The 24,407-nt window shown below is 40.7% G+C and overlaps 1 protein-coding gene across 1 annotated transcript in view; it reads right to left on the reverse strand.

Moving 5' to 3' along the window:
- Positions 1-24,407, reverse strand: part of TOP1 (DNA topoisomerase I) — a 95,803-nt gene continuing 71,396 nt past the window's right edge. The window contains exons 14-21 of the mRNA XM_047069562.1: positions 11,331-11,474; positions 9,342-9,527; positions 8,264-8,332; positions 7,597-7,711; positions 6,263-6,390; positions 2,674-2,768; positions 2,295-2,444; positions 1-1,303 (exon numbers count right to left, since the gene is read on the reverse strand). Of these exons, the coding sequence (XP_046925518.1) occupies positions 1,201-1,303; positions 2,295-2,444; positions 2,674-2,768; positions 6,263-6,390; positions 7,597-7,711; positions 8,264-8,332; positions 9,342-9,527; positions 11,331-11,474 (990 nt within the window). The 3' untranslated portion in view covers positions 1-1,200. The remainder of the gene's footprint in view (positions 1,304-2,294; positions 2,445-2,673; positions 2,769-6,262; positions 6,391-7,596; positions 7,712-8,263; positions 8,333-9,341; positions 9,528-11,330; positions 11,475-24,407) is intronic.

Raw genomic sequence — 24,407 nt, forward strand, 5'->3', positions numbered from 1 at the left:
TTTCCGTTAAGTTGTAGGAATTTATTTTAAATAACCTACAGTTGATTAAAAGGGAATTCATGATAAAAATAGAAGATACTTGAGGAAAGATGTGGGAAATGGACTCTGCACACACGCTAAACTAACAATGCTTCTAAAACTAATGATTATAGCAAAAAATGTCTTCACATTAAAATTCTGCTTTTTATGGGTTTTTTTTCCATTTTTTACACAATTACAAAAGAAAAAATAAAAGCCCTAAATTCTTGATTATTTTTCCTTTTTTTGGACCAAATACTCATTTTCCTCTAAATTATTGACTTGTGGAACTTTTTACACAATAAAATCTTTCAAGTGAAAGATTGGGTTTAAAATGAAAAAGATGGGTATCTGAAGGGTACAGAGAATGCTCAGAACAAAGAATGATGGGAAAATGGTTTCAGTCACTGATTATTTCATTATCCTTAGACTCACTCACCCCCTCATCCCTCCCCAACCCCAATCTACACGATCTTTAAGATCAAGAAAAAGGTTTAAATATTTTAAAATAATTAAAAAGAAATAAAAATTCACATTTAAAAAGGAACACTCAAGTCAGGAAATATTTTCCCATCATGCTTTTCTGTGAACAGGTGTCTGAACCAAAACACTGCCGATGTCACGACTGCTTCAAGTTTAATGAAAATTGATTCCCATGACAATAGATAGTGACAATTCTCACTAACAGGTGCGCTGGGTTTTTGTTCTACTTAATTTTAAATTCCTGAAATGGGGGAGGGGGAAGGGCGTTTAGGAATTCATTTCTATTAAAATATAGAAGTTATTGCAAAACCCTAACTGTAAAAACGCACCAATATAATCGGACTTCGTATACAGTAGCTAAGAGAATCCAAATGCTTCAGTGAAACAGTGAATTTGCCTGGCAGAACTCTGACAAATTCCCATCCACTTGCTCTCTTGAAAATAAAAACAAAATTCAAAACAAATCATACAGCTAGAATTTTGATATCTGAAATATTTTTAAATAAGTTGTCCATAGGACAACTGGCTCAGCTCTCCCTTATAATATCTCCAGGTTTATCTTTTCGCAAAGATGTTCGTTTGTTAAGACTCGCCGCCTCTCTCCCTCAGCTGTGAGGGTAAGCAAGGCTCACAGTTTATCCACCTTCCCCAAACCACACTGTTCCTTTTCACAGAACCCTGCCCGCCCCTCGAGACTGGCTAGAACTCGTAGTCCTCATCAGCCATGTCGATGGCCCACGCAAACTTCTCCCGCTGGGTTTTGTTGTAAATTTTCTCAATTGGGACCCCCCACTTCTTGCACCTGTACACAAAGGAGAAAAAGGGGGATTAGTGTCTCAGGGAGCAACAGCCCAGACCCAGGGCAGGGACCTGAATATGCTTGCTTCGTGTCCATCTGCTGAGAATGAATTTTAAGAACATGCCAAACATATTCTAACAGTATCATGTGCTCGTGACCTCTAAAGTAGATGCTACTACAGATGTACTAATGAAAAAAACCTAATGCAGGGAGTTGAGTAATTTGCTTACCCTGTCATGCAGCTAGTGAGATGGAGCTAAAAAGTGAACCCAAGCTGTCTGGCTCTGGTGTCCATGCTCTCAACCACAATGCATACTGCCCCTCAATATAACTCAACCTCTAGCACCCAACAGGGCCAAAGAGCAAAAAGGGTACAAGAGCCGGGTGGAACCCCTGACACATAGGAGCAGGTCAGGCTCAGAAAAATGCACATTAATTAATAAGCATCTTCCAAAAAATAAATAAATAAAACTCACTTATTTTGGATGTCATTTTATGACTGTGTGGGGTTAAAAGGGGACACAAGCAATAGAGAATTTATCTTTATTATAAGCTCCCTCTAACTCTTTCTGTACGTTGCTCAGATCTGCAGTCTTTTTTTTTCTGCTTGTTCCTTTCTTCACTTGTAAAAAAAATTTATCGAAAAGTTTTGTTCAAGTGTAGATAGATGGGCTCCTTTTAGATTTTTCCTTTAATAAGGGCCAAGAGTTCCTATTCTTGTCCTAAAGTTCCATAGGGGTAGAGGCTGCAACGGCCTTTTAAAAACAGACAAAAACACGCTCCAAGGCAGTATAACAACATTACTGACCATTTAGGGTCACTGAAGATGTTCTAGTGCAGTTGCAGTGTGCATAGTAGAAAAGCAAGGATTTCCCAAAGGACTTCCAAGTATGAGGTGAAGGGATGGCATGGGAAGGCCAACAGTGCTCTTGAACCCTCCACTACATTCTCAAGCCAGCAGCAGGACCCCAAGAAGGGCCCAAAGATTACTTACCAAGCCACTGTAATCCTTGGGTCCAGATAATTGAGTTTGGAGGTTCCCAAAGCAATTTGTTTATTTTCTTCTCGGTCTGTGGCCTGAACTTCGAGCTTCATTAACTGCTCCTCCAGTCTTTGCACAGCCTTCTTCTTTGACTCTACCACCCTGGAAGAATGGAAGTCATCAAGAACCAGGCCTAGCTTCCGGACAAAAACACTGCAACCCCACCCGGCCATGCAGGGGCAGCAAAAGCAGGAAAACCCTAAATACATACAGAGATTTCCAAAAGATACCACTCAGAAACTCTAGAAAAGCTGGGGCCCCTGGGCCTCTGATATTACCCCTGCTTTTCTCTCAACCAGTCCCCAGCTCTGCATAACAACCAGGTACATACTTCTTGGTCTTTGCATCCTTTAGGACCTTGGCATCAGCCTTAGCACTTTTCAAGTCTCTCCGGGCATCTGCTAGTTGTTCCTTCTTGGCATCAATCTAGGTGGGGAAGAACAGTAAGGTTTAAAAATAAAATCAGCCCGGAGAGAAAAGAGCTCCATCAGACATGAAACCTAGAAGCTGTCTCCACCAGGCAGGCTGCCTATGTCAGTGGCATGCCACATAAACCTCCCCCCTCTCCCAGGGTGGCTTCATGAAGGCACAGATTAGATGCACAGTGACTGCTGAATGCAAATGCTATTTCATCATTTATGTTCTTCAGTGACCCTTCAAGAAATCAGTGATCCTTCTATAGGCAGTGACCCAGGGCCTGTCCCCTTAATGCAAAAGCTCAGGTTACAGAACCTGCCAGGACTGGGAATGTGAGTGCCAATCTTTTGATCACATAACGCTTTAGTTTTAGACACCTGGGAGGAGGGCTACAGATGAAAACTGTTTACTAAATGGATCCTGTGTCAGGTTATATAGCCTTCCTTCTACAAATACTGCAGGAGATAACTCTTTATGAAGCTGAGACAGGATCCTTGCATCTACTGAACCCAGCTCATTCCTCAGATTCTGCCAGCACTCTGGGAAGGAGCTGCCAGCTTCTCAGGAAAAAAGGATGCACTGGAGAGAATACCCAAGGGAACCCAGGAAGCTAAACAGCTCAGCCAGTCGGCTGAAACCTATATATGGCACAGCCTGGCTTTGGCCTTCTGTATTTTAAATGAAAGGGAGCTGAGACTGGAAGGAAATTAAAGCAGTTATCACTCAAAAACAGAGGTCTGAAAACATTTTTAGCTATGGAGCTCTTTTTTCCAAATAAAATCTCATGGAATCCCAGTTTATAAAGGATGAAACAAGCAATTCCAGCCTTTCTTGCTTATAGAACCCTTGGAGGGCCTCTGGAAAACCTAAGTTCTTAGTTCTTGCTTAAGGACAGCAGCAGGCAACACCAGGAAACTAGAGCCCAAACCAGGGAGCTCATGCTGCTGGGGGCAGAACCTCAGATGTGCTCTTACCTTTCCTAACCTACAAGGTCAAGGGAACCTCTGCAGAGTAAATAAATACTTGCCTGATTCAACACAGTCTGGGCTGTTGCTCTCAGCCTAGAATTGTCTGTTAAATATACACATATAGCCCAAGTTTGGAAACAGAGGCCACCATTGTGAGAGAATCATTAAATGTATTTTACTATGAATGGCTTACTTCCAACATCCATGTTGTCCAAAGTCAAGCTGAAGGAACTGATTCTATACACAAAAGCATCAGACACCACTAGCTAGATTCTTTTTGGGCTAGAAATTTAACAGACCACAATCTTTTAACCATTTCCGTGGATGCTAAATTGGCAGGCTGTTTCAAATTCTCTCAAAGCATCAAAGACTCCATTGATTCACTTGGCAAACAGGGGCGTGTGTTTGCTTTGTGGGCACACAGGAGAGGGTTCCTGGGCTTGGAGGGCTCGTCTGGCAGGCGGCCCTGGGCTGCCCAAACAGTGGTTCCAGAGTAAGATCAACAAAATACCTCCTCATGCTCCAGGGGGATGGGTAGCTTGAATTGGGTAAACAGCACCTGAATATTCATGCTTTTATTTCTGGCTTGGAACAACAACATGGGGAGAGTAGATGATTCCACATGACCACCATTTAACAGAGTGGCAGCGAACAGGAGCTGCTAGGATGGGTGGCCTATAGGGTTCTTTGCCTGCCAACCATATATTCTAAGGATTTGAGAGGTCTAGGGGTATATATTCATTTACTGTGCATATGTGCATCCCTCTAGCAAAACCAGATGGCACCTGTAGCATGAACTGTAGGTTGTGGGTATCTTTTGACCCAGACATACTACTACCGGGTATTTATCTTGAAGAAATTTCAACAGGAGGAAAATATATGGACCTGAAAATGTGTATGGAGCCTCACTTTATAGCAGTCATTTTTAGTTTTTATTTTAAACTTATTTATTTATTTGAGAGAGAGAGAGAGAGAGAGAGAGGGAAAGACAACAAGCAGGGGAGGAGCAGAGATAAGAGAGAGACAGAGGATCCAAAGTGGGCTCTGTGCCGACATCAGAGAGCCCAGTGTGGGGCTCAAGCTCACGAACCATGAGATCATAACCTGAGCCAAAGTTGGACACTTAGTCAACTGAGCCACCCAGGCACCCCTATAACAAGTCATGTTTAAACTCCACCTGTCCTAGTACAGAATTCTGTAAATGTGGATGGAAAAGAATTACATCTGTAATTTCACTAACCTCTGTTTGAAATTCATCATTTCGTCTTCAATTATGAATGTGGGCAACAAACCATAGTAGTATCAGTAGTACCTATGATACATTCGCCACCAATATAATACAGATATTTCCGGATCATTAAAATTGTTGCAGAAATCTTAAGTATTGTTTATGTATTCTTTACTATCCTTGAAATTTAGTGATTATTAGACCCACCTTCAGATCTTACTTAATAAGTTAATAAGGAAGCACATCACAGACTTTAAAATATACTTGGTAAGTGTATTTCAGGATAATTGGTCCTTTGTGACAACCCTATGTGTCTGTTCTAGAGTGAAATACCTGCCAGTTCTCACTGAGAGTTAGTACGTTGGAATGGATTAGTTACGTAGCCATCGCTAACACAGAAACGCTCACCACCGAAGTGTTTAGTGCCTTGTGGCTTGAAAGTGCAGTACCAGACAGAGTCAGAAGGAAGAAAAGCACATGGAAGAGGAATAGCATCTACTTGTTTGCATGTCTCTCTCCCTCTAGGGCAGCAACTCTGGCACACAGCCAGAATTCAACAGATGTTTGATGATGAACTACATAAAAATATGAGTCATGTGGAATGTGTAAAAATAAAAATAGTTGTGCTAGGATTAGGGGGAAATAAAATATCATTGTTCATCATCTTTTTAATTTGAAGCAATCTAATTTAGAAACAGTTGTATTTCTGGACTGTGGCAAGGAATGGTGAAGACCATCTTTATATCCATTATTCTCATGTATAATAAGGACAATAATATTTCAAAAGAGGGCACACATCAAACTCAGCTTTTCAAAATAGGAAGAGTGGCCAGTGCAGGAGTTCTGTCCACAGAATACAAACTTTATATAAAAAAAAAAAAAAAAAAAAAAAAAAATTTAATGTTTATTTTTGAAAGCGAGCAGGTGAGTGCACACGCGCACGTGAGCCTAGCAGGGGAAGGGCAGAGAGGGGGGAGACACAGAATCTGAAGCAGGCTACAAGCTCTGAGCTGTCAGCACAGAGCCCGACACAGGACTCAAACCCACGAACCGCAAGATCATGACCTGAGCTGAAGTTGGAAATAGACTTTCTGAACAATGACTACCTGATACTCAGTTATCTTCATCAGGGATAACTCCTATCCTATTTCCATTTGTTTATCTTTAGCATGGATGTATCTTCCAGAACAGACCTAGAACTGGCCTTCTCATATCCCAGCCCAGAAGGCCTCTTATTTGCAGATCATCTATCCACAGCAGATGTGGCTCCCTTCATTTTGCGACCACACCATCCAGATCCACATTACCTTAGACTGCAAGTTCATCATGGACTTCTCAAAAGTTTTGGGTGGTGCCCTCTGATGGTTACAAAGAATTGCAACAGCTCGGTTGGCACGGTTGTAAGACAAGATCTTTGCTGGGATGTTCTCATCAGCTGTGAAGAAAGAAACATGACAATAAAAGAGTTAATTTGTATATCTGAGGAGAATACACCATATGGCTTCCCCAGCACTTCCTCATGATTCTGCCAGCCCTCATCTCACTTAAGATGATCAAGTTCTCCTGAGACACAAGGTCAAAACTGAGAGTCAAGTCATCAGCTTCTCTGAAAGGCCACCCCCTGTCCCCCAATGTAGTCTGAAGAAAATGTAGAATTGAACAGAAAAGGTCTGTAGAGGAGGACAAGACAAAAGGATCACAAGCTTTATGTTTTAAAATCATAAGTCGGTATCTGTTTTACAAAGAAAAATTCAAAGCGTCATTGGAGGAATATTTTACTTATGTCACATGGCATCCTTTGTCCCACTCCAAAATACTGACCCTCAAAATACCCTCTTTGGATTTTCTGGCTTTTATATTCTAAAGCCATTTGACATAGAGGACAGAGGAAATTTAGCAGTGGCTGGGCTCTAGAAAAAGAAGTTTGTGGATGTTGGTCATACCTCCTGCACCTAGTTTTTAGGAGAATACTATCAACTCTTTTTTTTTTTTTATTTTTAAATTTTTTTTTTTCAACGTTTTATTTTATTTTTGGGACAGAGAGAGACAGAGCATGAACGGGGGAGGGGCAGAGAGAGAGGGAGACACAGAATCGGAAACAGGCTCCAGGCTCTGAGCCATCAGCCCGGAGCCCGACGCGGGGCTCGAACTCACGGACCGCGAGATCGTGACCTGGCTGAAGTCGGACGCTCAACCGACTGTGCCACCCAGGCGCCCCTACTATCAACTCTTAAGGGGGTAAAAATGCCAGAAACTTCAGGGGAAGGATGTGCTTTCCTTTTACAAAATAACATGACACCTTTGTTCTCTCCAATTTAACCAAACATTATAGCACTTTCATCCTATTACCTTTATTAACATACATATAAAATATAAAATGCAGGCATTTTCAGAACAAATAAAAGCTCCTGTCAGCATTCCATGAAAATAAATCTTGACGTTGGGGTAGGAAAGGTGAAATAGCACTGACCTTCTGTTTATACAACTAAGCCTCAGCTCTCTATTAGAGATACGGAAGGAAAAGTTTCCAGTCACAAAGTTAGGGAGAAAAAGCAAAACCGATCCAGGACTTAAGCTAGCTGAGCAAGGGCAATGGACGTACAAATAAGGGTACAGGCCTGTTTGGCCAAACAATACTTACGGGCTGTGAGTTCTTTCAACTGTTGCTGTAGCGTGATGGAGGCATTATATGTACGGAACACCTTGGCTGTCAAGCCCTCCATGAGATCCTGAAGATGCTTATTCAGGATACCAGTCTGGAGGAGACAAGGCACAGAGTATATTGGGATTTAGGTAAAAGCCCTACCACTCTGCCCCTTCTGGCAAGCAAGCCCTAGGACATTTATGCCAGTGCAATCTCAACTCTGCCAAGTTTACTGCCTTGCCAGTGAGAAGTTAGAAAAAAAAAGGACAAAAGAATTCCAAATTACAGGCTTGCATGATACCTCCCTATGAAGTACTTTAATCTTAAGCAGGCCAATAAAACAAATGTGTCCTTCCCTATTAAGACCTTCCATGATAAGCTATCAGGGAGAGGGCTTTGGTCTCCAGCAGAGGTGGCTGGGCATCCAGCAAGAGAAGACTCTGTTAAGAGCCAGAAGAGGATAAAAGGCAGGGTTTGTCTACCTGTCTCAGGACTTTGGTCGTGAATTCACTATGTGCCTGAGGGAGGAAGTGTGTCTAGGATAGGATGGCACAGGACAGACTAAAGGGAGAGTCCAAGCCACCCCTGGGCAAACCTCTCCTTTAGGAGCTCGAGTGGCTCTGGCTGGGCCCCTCCTCCAACCCACTGCACTCTGTCCACTCACATTGAGTCTATCAAAAAGATCATCCTCAGGCTGTTTGTTCTCCATAAATAGCTGTAAGTTCTTAAAAACCTAAAAGAAATAGAAGAACCTATTATTTGAAAAGCCTTTACTTTGGAAATAATTGCAAACGTACAAAAACTTGGAAAACAAAAAAGCACAAGGAACACTGACATCCTTTACCAGATTCACCCATTATTACCATTTTACACATCATTTGCCACTCACATAGTACACATGTCTGCCCCATTTCTATGTGTGTGTATATATACATGTTCATTGTTTGTTCTGAACCATTTATGGGTACTTGTATTATAATCCTTTACCCTTAAATACCTCAAGGTATTTCCAAGAATTTTCTAAGGATAGAGATACTGCCTTACATATGCACACTACTCATCAACTTTATAAATCTGCATGAGGACATACTTTAGTGGTCCAGTTTGGTCAGCTGACCTAGTGATGTCCTCTACCTCCCCAGTATGGAACCCAATCTAAGGTAAGGTATTATATTTGTCATGTCTCTTTAGCCTCATTTAATACGGACCACTGCCACAGCCAGCAAAGCCCAATTACCTGATTAGACATCAGGCTGTTAAAGGACTGGATTATGGGGGCCCTGCAGCACCGTCTTCAGCTGTGGGCTCAGAGGTTTGAGGATAACAGGCTACTGCTTTGCTCAGTCAGGAGTTGGGGAGAGGCTGAGCAAAGCTACAAAAGTGACAAATGTGCAACATGACCAGGGGATACTAAAACATGGTTGAATCATTACAACATGGTGAGTTAAATCTTATGCTGAAATTTGTCATAAGGGCCCACTCTCTACAGCATGCTCTGTTGAATACTACTACAGGATGTGGCCCCCTAATCCCAGAAAGGTAGCATGGAGCAGAGGAGGTGAGGGACAGGGACTAAAAGGAGGTACACAGGACAACCAACAACACCTCTCCCCTCCCTTTCAAATCATTTTCTTCTAGTGCTGAGCAAAATGCAGAGCATACAAAAAGCACTCAGTAACTGCTGAATGACTGAATGGAAGAAAGAAAAAACAGGCAAGGGAGCACAGGCCACAGGAACTTACTCGTTTCTCAACAGGTACTTTGTTATAATATCTGATTGAATCTTTCCCAAGGAAGTCAAACTCTACCACGTATTCCTGACCATCCAACTCTGGGTGCAGATTGATATGCTCCACACGAAGTGAACAGCAACCCACAGTGTCTGCTGTTTCTCCTTCTTCCTTCTCATTGCCTGCTCTCAGAGCAAGCTGTCCAGGGAGGAGGGAAAAATGAGAACAAATGAAAATACTTCAATCTCACAGGATCTACAAGAAACCCAAATAAGTCTCCCAATTCTCTTTGGGACAGAGCATCAGTCTGCAAGGCCTGGGAATTCTGGATTCTACACTAGTGCTTCTTTTTCAAATAAAATGAAGTACAGAGAATCAAAATAGTATTATCCTTTCTCAGAAAACCAAGCTTCTCTTTATTCTGTTCTCTCAAATGGGGATGGAGGAAAGAACCTCTTTCTTTCCTTTTCTTTCTTTCTTTCTTTCTTTCTTTCTTTCTTTCTTTCTTTCTTTCTTTCTCTCTCTCTCTCTCTCTCTCTTTCCTTCCTTCCTTCCTCCCTCCCTCCCTCCCTTCCTGTTCCTTTCTTTCTTTCTTTTTTTTTTTTAAACAAAGCAGGGGCACCTGGGTGGCTCAGTCTGTTAAGTATCCAACTTCGGCTCAAGTTATAATCTCATAGTTCGTGGGTTCAAGCCGAGTCAGGCTCTGTGCTAACAGCTCAGAGCCTGGAGCCTGCTTCAGATTCCATGTCTCCCTCTCTGTTCCTCCCCTGCTTGAGTTCTCTCTCAAAAATAAACAAATATTTTTAAAAAAAAGAAAAGAAAAGAAAAAGAGTGGCTCTCTCAGCATTTTTTACTTAAAGAGATATATTTCAGTTTATAAAAAAGTAATAATAATAAAACAAAGCAGCATTCCTATTCTGGGCAATCAGACTCAACATGCGAGTCTCTTAATTTTGCTTATTTTTTAGATAACTCAGAATTTGAGCTAATCAGCACTAAAATCTTCTAAAAGATACTGACAAACTGACCTCCCTCACGGTCTTTCAGGGGTGCCTGGGTGGCTCAGATGGTTAAAGCGTCAGACTCTTGGGTTTCAGATCAGGTCATGATCTCATGGTTCATGAGTTCAAGCCCCATGTCGGGCTCTGCATTGACAGTGCAGAACCTATTTGGGATTCTCTCTCTCTCTCAAAATAAACAAACTTAATAAAAAAAAAAAATTTTTAAAACACAGTCTTTCAAACTGTAGTTGTGATACATTAGTGGTTTAACCAGTTTTAAGGATTATAACCACCCTTTTTTTTTTTAAATTTTTTTTCAACATTTATTTATTTTTTTGGGACAGAGAGAGACAGAGCATGAACGGGGGAGGGGCAGAGAGAGAGGGAGACACAGAATCGGAAGCAGGCTCCAGGCTCTGAGCCGTCAGCCCAGAGCCCGACGCGGGGCTCGAACCCACGGACCGCGAGACCGTGACCTGGCTGAAGTCGGACACTTAACCGACTGCGCCACCCAGGCGCCCCTAACCACCCTTTTTAAAAACAAGAAACAGAATTTAAAATGTCAGAATTCACTCCTTGTAGAAAGCTAAACATTGTTTTGTGCAACTTTTGTTTCAGTTATACACAAACACCTATATATATATGTATACATATATACATATATATATATACGTATACATATATATATATATACACATATACATATATATATACGTATACATATATATATATATATATATATATATCTGTGTGTTGGGTCTGTGATATAAAATAAAATTTTTTGGTAGCTTATAGTCAAAAAGAATTTGAAAATGTCACAGTATTTCTGGCAGATTCAGATAGCAGTAGACTCTAAACGCCTCTCTCTCCACTTCTACCTTCCTTACTCAACCAGAGGTTGGTGCTTCTCCAGTACTTAGCACAGGGCCTGGAGGAGTAAACAAGCTCCACATCTTTGATAAGCTGAACATGTTAAGCAATGTGACAGGACGATGCTCACCTTGTCGATGAAGTACAGGGCTACAGCTCTCTGCCGAACTTTCATCTCTTTGGACTTCCAGTCTTCTCGATACTGGTTCCGGATCTTGTCCACACACTTCTTAAGCCGCCGAGCGGTCTCATATTTCTGCCAATCTTTCTCACCCTGCAGAGACCCAACCCCAAAGGTGGATTGCTTAGGAATGGTGGAGTAAAAACAGACTTTGAACACCCAAGTTCAGAGCTGTGAACCAAAGAAAAGAAGCCTGAGCTTAAGCAAGGTAGAAAAAGAGTACTGAAGAGAAACTATAAAGCATTTAACCTGATGAGAACTCATGCTGTCCTGTTTCACTGTCAAGCACACATACGACTCCTAATTGCTAAATTGTTTATGTTCTTGGGAAAAGCCCACATGGCACATCCCCAAAACGGACTTCTGTCAACACAAAGGGTATAAACATCCCCATTCCCACATCAGCATCATGGCTCTCTCTGCTCCTGAATCTGTGAGCCAATAGCAGTTTTCTGCTAAGACCGAATTTCATTACATTCAAGACAACCATGCACAATTTGATGGAAGTGTCAAGGAAATAGAGCCAAAGATTACAACTTGTAATTACTAAGGAACACAATGACTTCCAGGAACAGCTGTAATCATTCACCATTTTCTAACTTCTGCTTCTTTTTTTTTTCCAATATATGAAATTTGTCAAATTGGTTTCCATACAACACCCAGTGCTCATCCCAAAAGGTGCCCTCCTCAATACCCATCACCCACCCTCCCCTTCCTCCCACCCATCAACCCTAACTTCTGCTTTTAAAAGTATTCTTGAGGGGCGCCTGGGTGGCGCAGTCGGTTAAGCGTCCGACTTCAGCCAGGTCATGATCTCACGGTCCGGGAGTTCGAGCCCCGCGTCAGGCTCTGGGCTGATGGCTCGGAGCCTGGAGCCTGTTTCCGATTCTGTGTCTCCCTCTCTCTCTGCCCCTCCCCCGTTCATGCTCTGTCTCTCTCTGTCCCAAAAATGAATAAACGTTGAAAAAAAAAATTTTTTTTTAAAGTATTCTTGATTAGATTGAGGAAAGCAATGTTACTAGGAAGACTTTTTTTTTTAAACATTAGAGCTTTTGATATAAAATTTTAAGATGGATTTTAAAACCAATGAAATGTTTTTGAAAGAGAGTGAAAAGATGGTCTCTACCCAACAGTGACAGGAGATTAGTCCTGCTGCCACGCTGAAAGGAAATTCACAAGCAAGGGCTGATACTAATGTCAAGTGAGAAAGGTAAGAAAGGGGGAAAAAAAAAATCCAAGGACTCCCAAGAGAGTCAGGGAGTATTCTAAGGTCTAAAACAGATTATATGACATGAATACAGGGATGGAATTCAAGAACCCAAGAATCTCTGCAATTAATTCCCCCACCTATGAGAGAGAGGGACATCGTGATTTTTACCCACATAAGCCTAGTTCCCGCCTATGCCATGGGACACATGGTCCTTGAAGTGTTCAGAACTGTGGTCAAAGTAACTAGCCTTCTGAGCATGCAGGAAAGTTGGCTAAGTGAAAGCAAGAAAGATCTACTTCTAGCTCCACCAGCGCCCCGAACTGCAAGCTCACCCAGCTGCACTAAGGGTTCATCACTCTGCCACAAATGTATGTGGCCAAGTTGTTTGTAAGTGAACTACTTGTTGTGGGTGGGTGATTTAGTAGTTGTTGATACAATACAGAAGAAATATCAAAGTTCTATTTCCTGACAATGGCAAGCTGAAAATTTCTCACTGGTTTTTCCAAGTATGTACTAAAATTTAACAGGGTGAAGAAAAGGTGTGATACAGCTGTCCTCATATACAAGTAATCCATTTCCATGACAATCGTGTGAGAGAGACACACACGCACAATCTTCAACAGCACAGCCTCCCGCTCAGGAGTGGGCTCTTGGCCATCACTCTAATGCATGCAGGCCTACTAAAGCCTAACTCCAAGTCTTCAAGTCCTGTAGGGTCACATTTGTGCAATTCCTTAGTTATGCCACTGAAACAAGGTTTAGAAAAACCCAACAAATAAGCCATTCACAGAGGGTACCACAAGACCAACTTTTCCTCACAGGTTGGCTCGGCTCCTGACCCAAGGATCCAGGATTCTCTCAAGTAAGGACATAAGAGGCGGGGCGGAGGGGCAGAAGCCACCTTGTCTAGGTCTGGGGGAAGGAAAGCTAGCCTCCAGGAAGTATGCTTACCCCTGCCGTCAGTTTCCTTGAACGGAATCCAGACAGTAAAATGCACTCGAACAAGCTTTCTCAGACTACTCCCAGAAAAAAAAAAATATCCATTTAGGTCTTCCAGACAGGGTCCTCCTCAAAACCATCGCAGTGAAACAAGGTATCCACCACAGGGGAACTGCCTTTAACCCCCTCCCATCTTTCCCTACCCAGTCAACCCTCTCTATGGATGAGAATCTAATTTGATTACTTATAAGTGACATTCTTTGAGAGATTGTTTTTAACTAGTGGGCTCACCATATTTTCTGGTTCTAATATAACTGCTTACTCATTAAGCATACTGGATAGGGGCACCTGGATGGCTCAGTTGGTTTAAGTGTCTCTTGATCTCGGCTCAGGTCATGATCTCACGCTCATGGAATTGAGCCCCACATCGGGTTCTGTGCTGACCGTGTGAGCCTGCTTGGGATTCTCTCTCCCCCTCTCTCTCTGCCCTTTCCCCACTGGCACACTTGCTTTCTCTCTCAAAAATAAATAAACTTAAAAAAAAAAGTCTAAAAAAAAAAAAATATATATATATATATACTAGGTAAATGGGGTCAGGATCTGAATTCAGGATACAAAGTGGGAAATGAGCTGTTCCTGTTCTCCAATCCTCTCTCAGAGATTTGTATTGGGGAGCGATGACATTTGCCAATATTCTTAAGTGGCTCTTCTTTATTTGTTGGAAGATTTTTTAATTTTTTAAGGAATCTCTACACCCAACTTTGGGCTGGAACTTACACCCCTGAGATCAAGAGTCACACACTCCACCGACTGAGCCAGTCAGGAGGCCCATAAGTGGCTCTTCTCACTTAGCTGGTGATGCACCAAAAGAGGAATGACTAGCATTCTGAATTCCAAACATCTAACATTTAAACAAAAGATACAACAAACTGGCCTCATACATTTAATACCATGTTTAAAGATAAAATCCAACCAACTTTTCATATATGCTCATTTTTAGATGTTTGCCTTATTACTGACATGTAGAGGTTGTTATATATATTCAAATTCTTTTCCACATACAAGTAGTGCATTTTAGTCCACTATTTCCTATTCATCTTTCATTCTGAATAAATCTAAAAGAGATTTTATGTTATACAATTTTAAGTGTACTGTTTAATCCGTTTTAACAATTCATAACCCCTGTAACATACATATCAAGACAGAGAATATTCTCTATCATTTGAGAAAGTTTCCTCGTGCCCCTTCCCAGTTAATCACCAACTAAGCAAGCACTATTCCTTTAATCTGACTTGTATCATCATAGCTTGGTTTTGCCTAAGTTAGAATATTGTAAGAATGGAATCCTACAGGGGTGCCTGGGTGGCTCAGTCGGTTAAGCGTCTAACTCTTGATTTGGGCTCAGGTCATGGTCTCACAGTTTGTGGGTTCGAGCCCCATGTAGGGCTCTATGCTGACAGCGTGGAACCTGCTTGGGATATATTCATTCATTCATTCATTCATTCATTCTCTCTCTCTCTCTCTCTCTCTCCCCCTTTCTGCTCCTAACTCATGCTCATGCATGCGCTCTCAAAATGAATAAAATAAACTTAAAAAAAAAAATGGAATAATACAGTATAGGTTCTTGTGTCTGGGCTTCCCAATACGTTTTTAAGATTCATCCATGTCGTTGCATTTATCAGTAGCTTGCTCCTTTTAATTGCTGGTATATAGATACAATCCAGGACTATCCCTAATGTGTTTGATGAGACCATGTGTTTATTCTGTTGATGGACCCCCCTAGGATGTTTCCATTCTGAGACTTGCACGAATACAGAGCTGCTATAAACATTCTTGTACAACTCTTTTTGTGGACATAGGTTTTCAATTTCATTTAGGGCAAAAATACCTAGAACTGAAACTGAGATCTCATTGTGGTTTAAATCTCCTAGTAATTAGTGATGTTGAGAACTCTTTTGTGTGTTTATTTATTGGCCATACCTCTATCTTGTTAAGCATCTGTTCAAATCTTTCGCTTTTTATGGGAATGTTTGTCTTTTTTATTGAGTTATAGGAATTCTTTGTATATTCTCGATACAAGTTTTTTGTCAGATATACATGCTGCCAATATCTTCTCCCAGCCTGTAACATATATTTAATTAACCTTGTCCTTTGTTGAACATAAGTTTTTAATTGTAATTATTTTTTTTACATTCACTTATTTTTGAGAGACAGAGAGAGACAGAGTACAAGTGGGGTAGGGGCAGAGAGAGAAGGAGACACAGAATCCGAAGCAGGCTCCAGGCTCTGAGCTGTCCGCACAGAGCCCAACACAGGGCTCGAACTCACAAACCGTGAGATCAGAACCTGAACCGAAGTCGGATGCTTAACTGACTGAGCCACCCAGGTGCCCCAATTTTAATTTTTTTAATGTCAATTTTTGAGAGAGAGAGAGAGAGAGAGAGAGAGAGCGAGCGAGCAGGGGAGACGCAGAGAGAGAGGGAGACACAGAATCTGAAACAGGATCTAGGCTCTGAGCTGTCAGCACAGAGCCCAATATGGGGCTCGAACTCACGAGCTGTGAGATCATGACCTAAGCCGAAGTCGGATGCCCAACCAACTGAGCTACCCAGGCGCCCCTACAAGTTTTCAGTTTTAATGAAGTCAACTTTATCAATTGTTTCTTTTATCATTAGTGCTTATTGTGTCCTAGGAAATCTACAACAAGGTCATGTAGATGTTCTATCACGATACCATCTACAAGTTCTAGTGTTTTATTCCTTCTACTTTAGAATTCAGAATTTTAAAGATTCAGAATATAACTTTTTAAAAAATAAGCGTTATGTCTTATTTTCCTTTTCTAATAAAACTCACCAAAATCAGAGCTTCCCAAGACTATAAAGTTTTATAAGGACATTTTCCTTCAATCCAGCTCTTTAATCCCCAGATGGTTACATTCAAAAGTTTGTAGGTATATACATCTTTGAAACCCCCCAAAATTATAAGCTCTAAAAACAGAAAAGTGTATTTCTCCCTAAGAATATTTTATTAGGATTGAATGCAATGTAATGTCAACACGGATTCTAAAGTTTGGTGTACTTAATTTAAAGAAAAAATGACAAATTTTGTTCATAAAGTTAAGACCGGTTGAAGAACCTCATTTTTACTAAGGGCTACTTTACAGGTAATGAGACTAGATCATGTTTCCAACCTTGGCAGTGGGCTGGACTTAGCAGTGAGTACCTTAATAAGCAGTCCTTTTAACCTCTGGATCTATGGTTTATCCAGGATCAGAGAGCTTTGTAGAAACCACTGGTTCCAGAAGGCTGACTGTCATTTTCCTGCTATTTCAGATTCCATGGGCACCAAAGTACAGAGTGGAAGAGGAAGGGAATGGAAACACTTGCAACAAGATGTCTATATAATGAAAATCCTGGAAGGTAAAGCAGAACTAACCAAGATGAGCATAGAAAGATGCGAATGAGCTCAGGACAGTCTTTACCTGAAACACACATTCCTGCGGCTCTCAAAAGTCCCTATTGTTTCGACGGCTTGTGAGGCTGTTTGTAGTATAAACCTGACTCTGACTGCAAGTAGGCCAAAGTTTCCGGAAAGGGAGACATTAAAAAGATACACTTCAGCTGTGCTTTTTTTTTTTTTTTTTTACCCTTGACTGCCCAACTTTAAAAAATTGCCAAAAGTCTCTTAGGGTGTCTGGGTGGCTCAGCTGGTTAAAGCATCAGGCTCAGGTCATGATCTCACAGTTTGTGAGATCTGTGCTGGGCTCTGGGCTGACAAGTGCAGAGCCTGCATGGGACTCTCTCTCGCCTTCTCTCTCTGTCCCTCCCCTGCTTGTGTTCTTTCTCTCTCTCAAAGTAAATAAATATTAAGAAATAAAAATAAAATTGTCAAAAATCTCTAAGTCACGTCATGCTTGAGCTAAATTTCTTAATGGAACAGAGATGGGGTAGAACAGAACAATAACATAACACAGGGGAAGTGAATAAGTAAAATAAAGACAAGCAAAAGAATCTCAGAATAGAAAAGTCTCTGGAGGCTGAGCAGAAAGGTATAGAACAAAGCCCCATCATGGTAGCCTCCCATGTTTTGGATCTAAAGTCCCTGATGAAGTACAACCATCAATTACCACTCAACACACTACTACAAAAACTTATTTATAGACTTTTGGGTTAGATGGGGTTAAGTGAAATCATACTTTAATCCTCAGGTTGCTTCAAACAGCAATGAAAGTGCTCCAAGCAAGATGGGGAGACCTAAAGCCAGGGCCTGTGTTAGTTTAGGCTGAGCTGGGCTCGAAGACTGCTATGAGGAGGGAGCAGAGAAGTGGAGAGCAAAGAACAAATGAGAATGATAACATGGACAAAAACCACCTCCCAAAGTTTACAGACAGAAATTCCAGAAGACAAAAGAAAAATGACTTAGAAAAACTGCCAACAATAATTAGTACACAAATTCAGTTCAGGCAACATTTTAAAAAACAATCTAACAAAGGTTTCCTCATATATATCAATTATGAATAAAGAGAAAACAGATGTAACAGCCACAAAAAAGGACAAGAAATTATAAAACAAAACAACAGAAATGAAGTGAAATAAAATTCAGTACACATGAAATAATAATTAGAAATTCTGAAAGCAAAAATTAATACTTAAAATGAATTATAGGGGAGATACAAACTTCAGGATGCATATAATCAAAAGGAGAATTAGCAAATTGGAAGGGAGTCCTAAAGAACTTCCCCAAATAAAGACCAGAACTAGAGGTAAAGAATATGAAAATAGAGGGGCGCCTGGGTGGCGCAGTCAGTTAAACGTCCAACTTCAGCTTAGGTCATGATCTCACTGTTTGTGAGTCCGAGCCCCACATGGGGCTCTGTGCTGACAGCTCAGAGCCTGAAGCCTGCTTCAGGTTCTTTGTCTCCCTCTCTCTGCCCCTCTCCCACTCCCGCTCTGTCTCTTTTTCTCTCAAAAAGTAAATAAACAGTAAAAAAAAAAAAAAAAAGAATATGGAAAATAGAGCTTTAAAAAAAGTGTAGATGGAGAAGCTCCAATGTTCATCTAAGAGAATTCCAAAAGAAGCAAATGGAAGGAATGATCTAGAAGCTGTGGAAAAATGGCTGAGAGTTTTCTAGAATAAAAATACATTAGTCATCTGATTCAAAGTCTAGTCTGAGCATCTATACAAAAACAGCAAAACCTTGGTTTGTGGGCATAATTCATTCTGGAAATATGCTTGTAATCAAGCACTTGTATATCAAAACGAATTTCAAGAACCACTGGCTCAGTCGTGATCATGTGACATTTGGTGCCACATACTACTACTTCTATTGCAAGACATCGCTTACTAATCAAGTTAAAATTTATTAAAGTTTGTATGTCTTGAGGAACACTCAGAACAATCCAAAGTTTTACTGTATATCCGTATTTAGATATACAGTAATAAAGATACTCTTTACTGGAGAAAAGATAGATTGTAAGAATGAAAATAAAGAAATTTTCAGATAAATAAATACCTAGAGAAAGGTATGGAGTGTAGAAACTAATCAAATATATCTCACTGTGATAACTGCTGAATGGAGAGAGAGTTAGGATTTTATGTATGATTGTGGGTTCTTGTAAAAAAAGAAGTAAAACTTAAGCAGAGGAAGTATGCGGTGTAAGAACTGGAAATGATTAGTTTAAAATGCCCTTATTTACAGGTAATTTAATTGTCTATGTAGAAAATACAAAGGACAGATGCTTTTAGAATAAGAGCTCAGCAACGTTGTCATATATTACCACTCTAGGAAGAACAGAAATGTAGTAGAAAAAAATCATATTCAGTAGCACTAAAAACTGTAAGTTCTCTAAGAAAAAAAGGCTTTAAACATAGGAAAAATTTCTGTGGAGAAGATTACAAAGCAATCCCCCCCATTAATCTACACATTCCCACCCCCGCCCCCCCCATTAATCTACACATTCAATACAATACAAATCTCGGGACACCTTGATGGCTCAGTCGGTTAAGTATCCAACTCTTGATTTCAGCTTAGGTTATGATCTCACCAGTCGTGAGACTGAGCCCTAAGTTGCCTGTTTGGGATTCTCTCCCCCTCTCTCTGCCTCTCCCCTGGCTCATGCGCATGCACTTTCTCTCTCTCAAAATGAATAATAAACATGGGGCGCCTGGGTGGCGCAGTCGGTTAAGCGTCCGACTTCAGCCAGGTCACGATCTCGCGGTCTGTGAGTTCGAGCCCCGCGTCAGGCTCTGGGCTGATGGCTCAGAGCCTGGAGCCTGTTTCCGATTCTGTGTCTCCTTCTCTCTCTGCGTCTCCCCCGTTCATGCTCTGTCTCTCTCTGTCCCAAAAATAAATAAACGTTGAAAAAAAAAAATTAAAAAAAAAAAAATGAATAATAAACATTAAAAAAATTAAAAAAAAATCTCAACAGTATCCATTAGAACATGACAGATTTATCTCAAAATGAATGCAAAACATCGGAGAGGAAAGAACAGTCAAGACAATTTTGAAGAACGAGATGAAGGAAACTTGTCCTATGCAGTAAAAGCTTACCAAGCTACAGTAGTTAACACAGTAAGCTACTGATGAAGAAACAAACAAACAGGACAGAGAGCCCAGAAACAGATTGACACACATGTAGAAATTTGATATATAAACAGGGTAATACAACTAAATAGTTCTGGAACAACTGGTTATTCATTTGAAAAAATGTATTAGATCTCAACTTCATACCATACACAAAAATACATCTGAATAGATCAAAGATCCAAATGCAAAAAGCAAAACTTGAGAAATGTTGACAAGGATACATGAGACAGAAATGTGTACATGCTGTTGGGGGAATGATGGTGATGTAAACTGGTTCAGGCACTTTAGAGAACTTAAAAGTATCTAATAAAGAATCTTTAAGGAAAATTTTCATCTATACAAGGAAAATGTGTTTATTCCAGAACTATTTATAATAGCAAAGTATCATAAATAACTCTAAATGTTTCTTGACAAGGGAATTTTTTTTTTTTTTAACATTTATTTATTTTTGAGAGATGGAGAGAGACAGAGCAGGAGCAGGGTAAGGGCAGAGAGCGAGGGAGACACAGAATCTGAAACAGGCTCCAGGCTCTGAGCCGTCAGCACAGAGCCCGATGTGGGGCCTGAACTCATGAACCATGAGATCATGACCTGAGCCGAAGTTGGACGCTTAACGGACTGAGCCACCCAGGCACCCCAAGAATAATTTTTTTTATAAAATAGAATACCGTGTAGCAAATAAAACAAATAAGTTAGAAGTATATGTCAAAAGAAAATCTCAATACAAAAGCTGAGTGAGAGAAGTTGCAGAATGATCTCAACTTACCTAGTTTAAAAGTGTGCCTTGTAAAACAATACTACATATTGTTTATGCACACAGAAATAAATTATGAAAAACAAAAATATACACAAGAATGAAAACATTAAGTTCAGTAATAGTAACCTCCAAGGAAGAAGGAGAATGGGGGGTGGGGTTCAATTGTGTTCATCAGAATACTTTTTAGGAAATGAAGTAACTGAACAAACAGGATACATACAATGTTAAGGTTTGACACAGCCAGATGGTGGACATAGTATTCAATACATTATCTATTCTTGTATATTTGAACTAGTTCATAAAAAATAAGACCCCTAATGCTTGTATCTATTTTTTTAATTTTAATTTTATTATTTTAAATTTACATCCAAGTTAGTTAGCATATAGTGCAACAATGATTTCAGTAGATTCCTTAATGCCCCTTACCCATTTAGCCCAGTCCCCCTCCAGTAACCCTCTATTTGTTCTCCATATTTAAGTCTCTTATGTTTTGTCCCCCTCCCTGTTTTTATATTATTTTTGCTTCCCTTCCCTTATGTTCATCTGTTTTGTATCTTAAAGTCCTCATGAGTGAAGTCATATATTTGTCTTTCTCGGACTGATTTTGCTTAGCATAATACCCTCTAGTTCCATCCACATAGTTGCAAATGTCTCTTTTAAATTTCTTTTTAATGTTTGTTTCTGAGAGAGAGAGAGAGAGAGAGAGAGAGAGAGAGAGAGAGCGCGCGCATGCATACGAGCAGGGGAGGAGCAGAGAGAGGGAGACACAGAACCCAAAGCCGACTCCAGACTCCCGAGCTGTCGGCACAGTGCCTGACTCAAGGCTCGAACTCACCAACCATGATATCATGACCTGAGCTGAAGTCAGACGTTTGACTGAGCCACCCAGGCGCCCTGAAGTTGTCTATTTTTATCTAGAGAATGCTTCTCCTACTGGCACTGCATTTAAAGACTATTCAAAACACTGTCAAACCCCAACCTCTGATGTTCTCACTGTTTTGGTGAGTGGGAAACAGCCAACAAGGATTGGCAAAAAGCTGGAGAAATCACATTTCTTTTTCCCTTCCAACTTCCCAAGCCTTTAACCATCTTCATGACTCTTAGGATCCCAACCCAGCTGAGGAGAGTCAGCCACTCTGTGAGGGGTATAAGATTCTAGACAGGCCTACCTGTGGGTGACTTCTAGGTTCATTACCATAACCATCATTCAGAAACTTGCACAAATCCCTACAGTACATGGGGGTTATCTGGATATTGTCAGGAATAAATTGGTGGCTCTCAGCTCTGGAGGGTCTCCACCTGGCCTATCAACAATGGAGATCTCAACCGGTGAAGGCTCTCCTATAATAAACTTGAATCCTGGATATTAAGAGAACGCAGTATACATTTATCTGGAATCTGTTCACCTCTCTCCACCCACACTGGCATCATTTTGTCCAGGCCACCACTATCCATTGCCTAGAATACAACAGCATCCGATCAATATTCGTACTTCTGGTATGCATATAATCCAATCTTCACAGAGGTTAGTGCTCAGAATGATCAGTTACGTCACAAGTTTCTAAAATGCGAATCTGGTATTGTTCCTCTTGTTAAAACCCAATAGCTTCCTACTGGATTTAGGAGAATATAAACAATTTTAAGAAACAGCCTGAAAATCTGGCCTGCATCCCCCTGTAGCCTCCTCTTCCTGTCCCCTTCCTGCTCACTGTACTTCAACTACAATGACCTTCTCTCAGTCCTCAAGACCACCAAACTCTTTCACACCTCAGGGATTTCAAAAGGCAATTTTCCTTATCTGGAACATCCATTCCCTTATCCTTTCCATGGATAAATCCTATTCATCTTGTAAGTCTTATCTTAAATGTCACTTCCTCAGAAAGGCCTTCCCTCCACCCCGGTCAAATCGAATGCCCTGATACATTCTTATATGGTACCCTGTACTTTCCCTTTGCATCATTTACAAGAGCTCGTGTTTACTGGTGTGACTGTGTGTAAAGCCTCGGAATCTTGCTGAAGCGGGTCTATGTTCCAGACACACCTCTGTTCAAAGTCCTTCAATGGGTCCTCACCAGATGCAGAGCACAGACCAGTCTCTTTAGCATGGCACTTAAGGCTGGCCACAATTTGGCAGTAGGGTTATCACACGCAGGCAATCAGGAGGCTAAGGATTTAAGTCAGAGTGAGTAACTAACTACTGGATCATGAGCAAGTTTTTCGGCCTCCAAGAGACTAAATTTATTTCTCTATAAGACAGTGGCATTAGTACATGTGGTATGGTTGTTAAGATAATCAAATATCAACTTATGTGAAAATACTTATCAGTAACCTGGTATCATTATTTTGCCTTTTTTTTTTTTTTTAAAGTAGGCTTCATGCCTAGTGCAGAGCCCAACACGGGGCTTGAACTCACGAACCACCCGAGATCAAGACCTGAGCTAAGACCAAGAGTTGGATGCTTAACCAGCTGACCCCACCCAGGTGTCCCAAATTTTTATTTTTTTTTCCATGTGTAAAATACACATAAAATTTAGCACATTCACAATGTTGTGCAAGAATCACCACTTGCTAATTCTTTTTGTTACTTCTTTTTAACACTTCTCACTCTTCATCTATAATGACATAATTCTGTTTGGAATATCTCTCTTTTAACACCAATAGTAACCTAATTTCCTTCATAAAGTTGTTCCTCATCCGTAAGTGCTGGGAAATAACTGCTGCATTTCTCTAAAGCACGTAATGCTTACCTTTCTTCTAGTACAGTTGAATACTTACCCAATTTGCCCACTAGCCTACGAGTTGAGAGCTAAAACCACCATTTATCCACCTTTATTTCGGAAGAAAATAACATGCCCCTTTAGAAGACCTGACTTCTGCTCGTGAGGGTTTTCTTTCTGATTCTATACTTACTCTAAACTAGGAAAAGTGACATTTTCCAACTGAATGGCAGGAAATATCAGAGATTTTTCATATTAGAACAAAGAACTATAAGCTAGAGAGTGTGCAGTTTATAGCGCTGGCAAAACACATAGCCTTTTTAGGTGTGGCTTTCATGTCTTACACCATGTTCAATAACCTATAAACCAAAATTAAGAGTGTCTGTAGTGCCAGTCCTCTGTAAGTTAACAGTCATAGTCTACAAAGAACTCATTTCTTGGCTGCCTTTTTAGAGCTCATCTCTCTTTTAGGTTGTTATGCAAAGTTCCACAGTACATCTGAGGGAGGAAGTTCTCCCAAGCAGGGTATGCCTAGCAGGCTAACAAGAACGGACTGTCCTTCCAAGACAGTTTTCCCCTTTCAATAATAGTATTAACAAATAACAACACAGGGGTATACAATGGTTTATGATGTGCTTTCACATACATAATCTCACCTGGTCCTGGTGGAACCTATCCAGGTGTAACCTTAGGAAGCTGAAGTATGTAAGACTCTAGATTTTACAACTTCTGGATTCAGAGCAATTCTGCTCCCTTCTTCAGAGCCAAGAAAGGGGGGGAAGAAAGCAGCAGAAGCCAATTTACATTTACTGCATTT

Source organism: Lynx rufus, unplaced genomic scaffold (genome assembly GCF_022079265.1).
Source record: "Lynx rufus isolate CCGP_SWC_20201006 ecotype Redwood Valley unplaced genomic scaffold, mLynRuf1.p SCAF_8, whole genome shotgun sequence".
Taxonomy (NCBI): domain Eukaryota; kingdom Metazoa; phylum Chordata; class Mammalia; order Carnivora; family Felidae; genus Lynx; species Lynx rufus.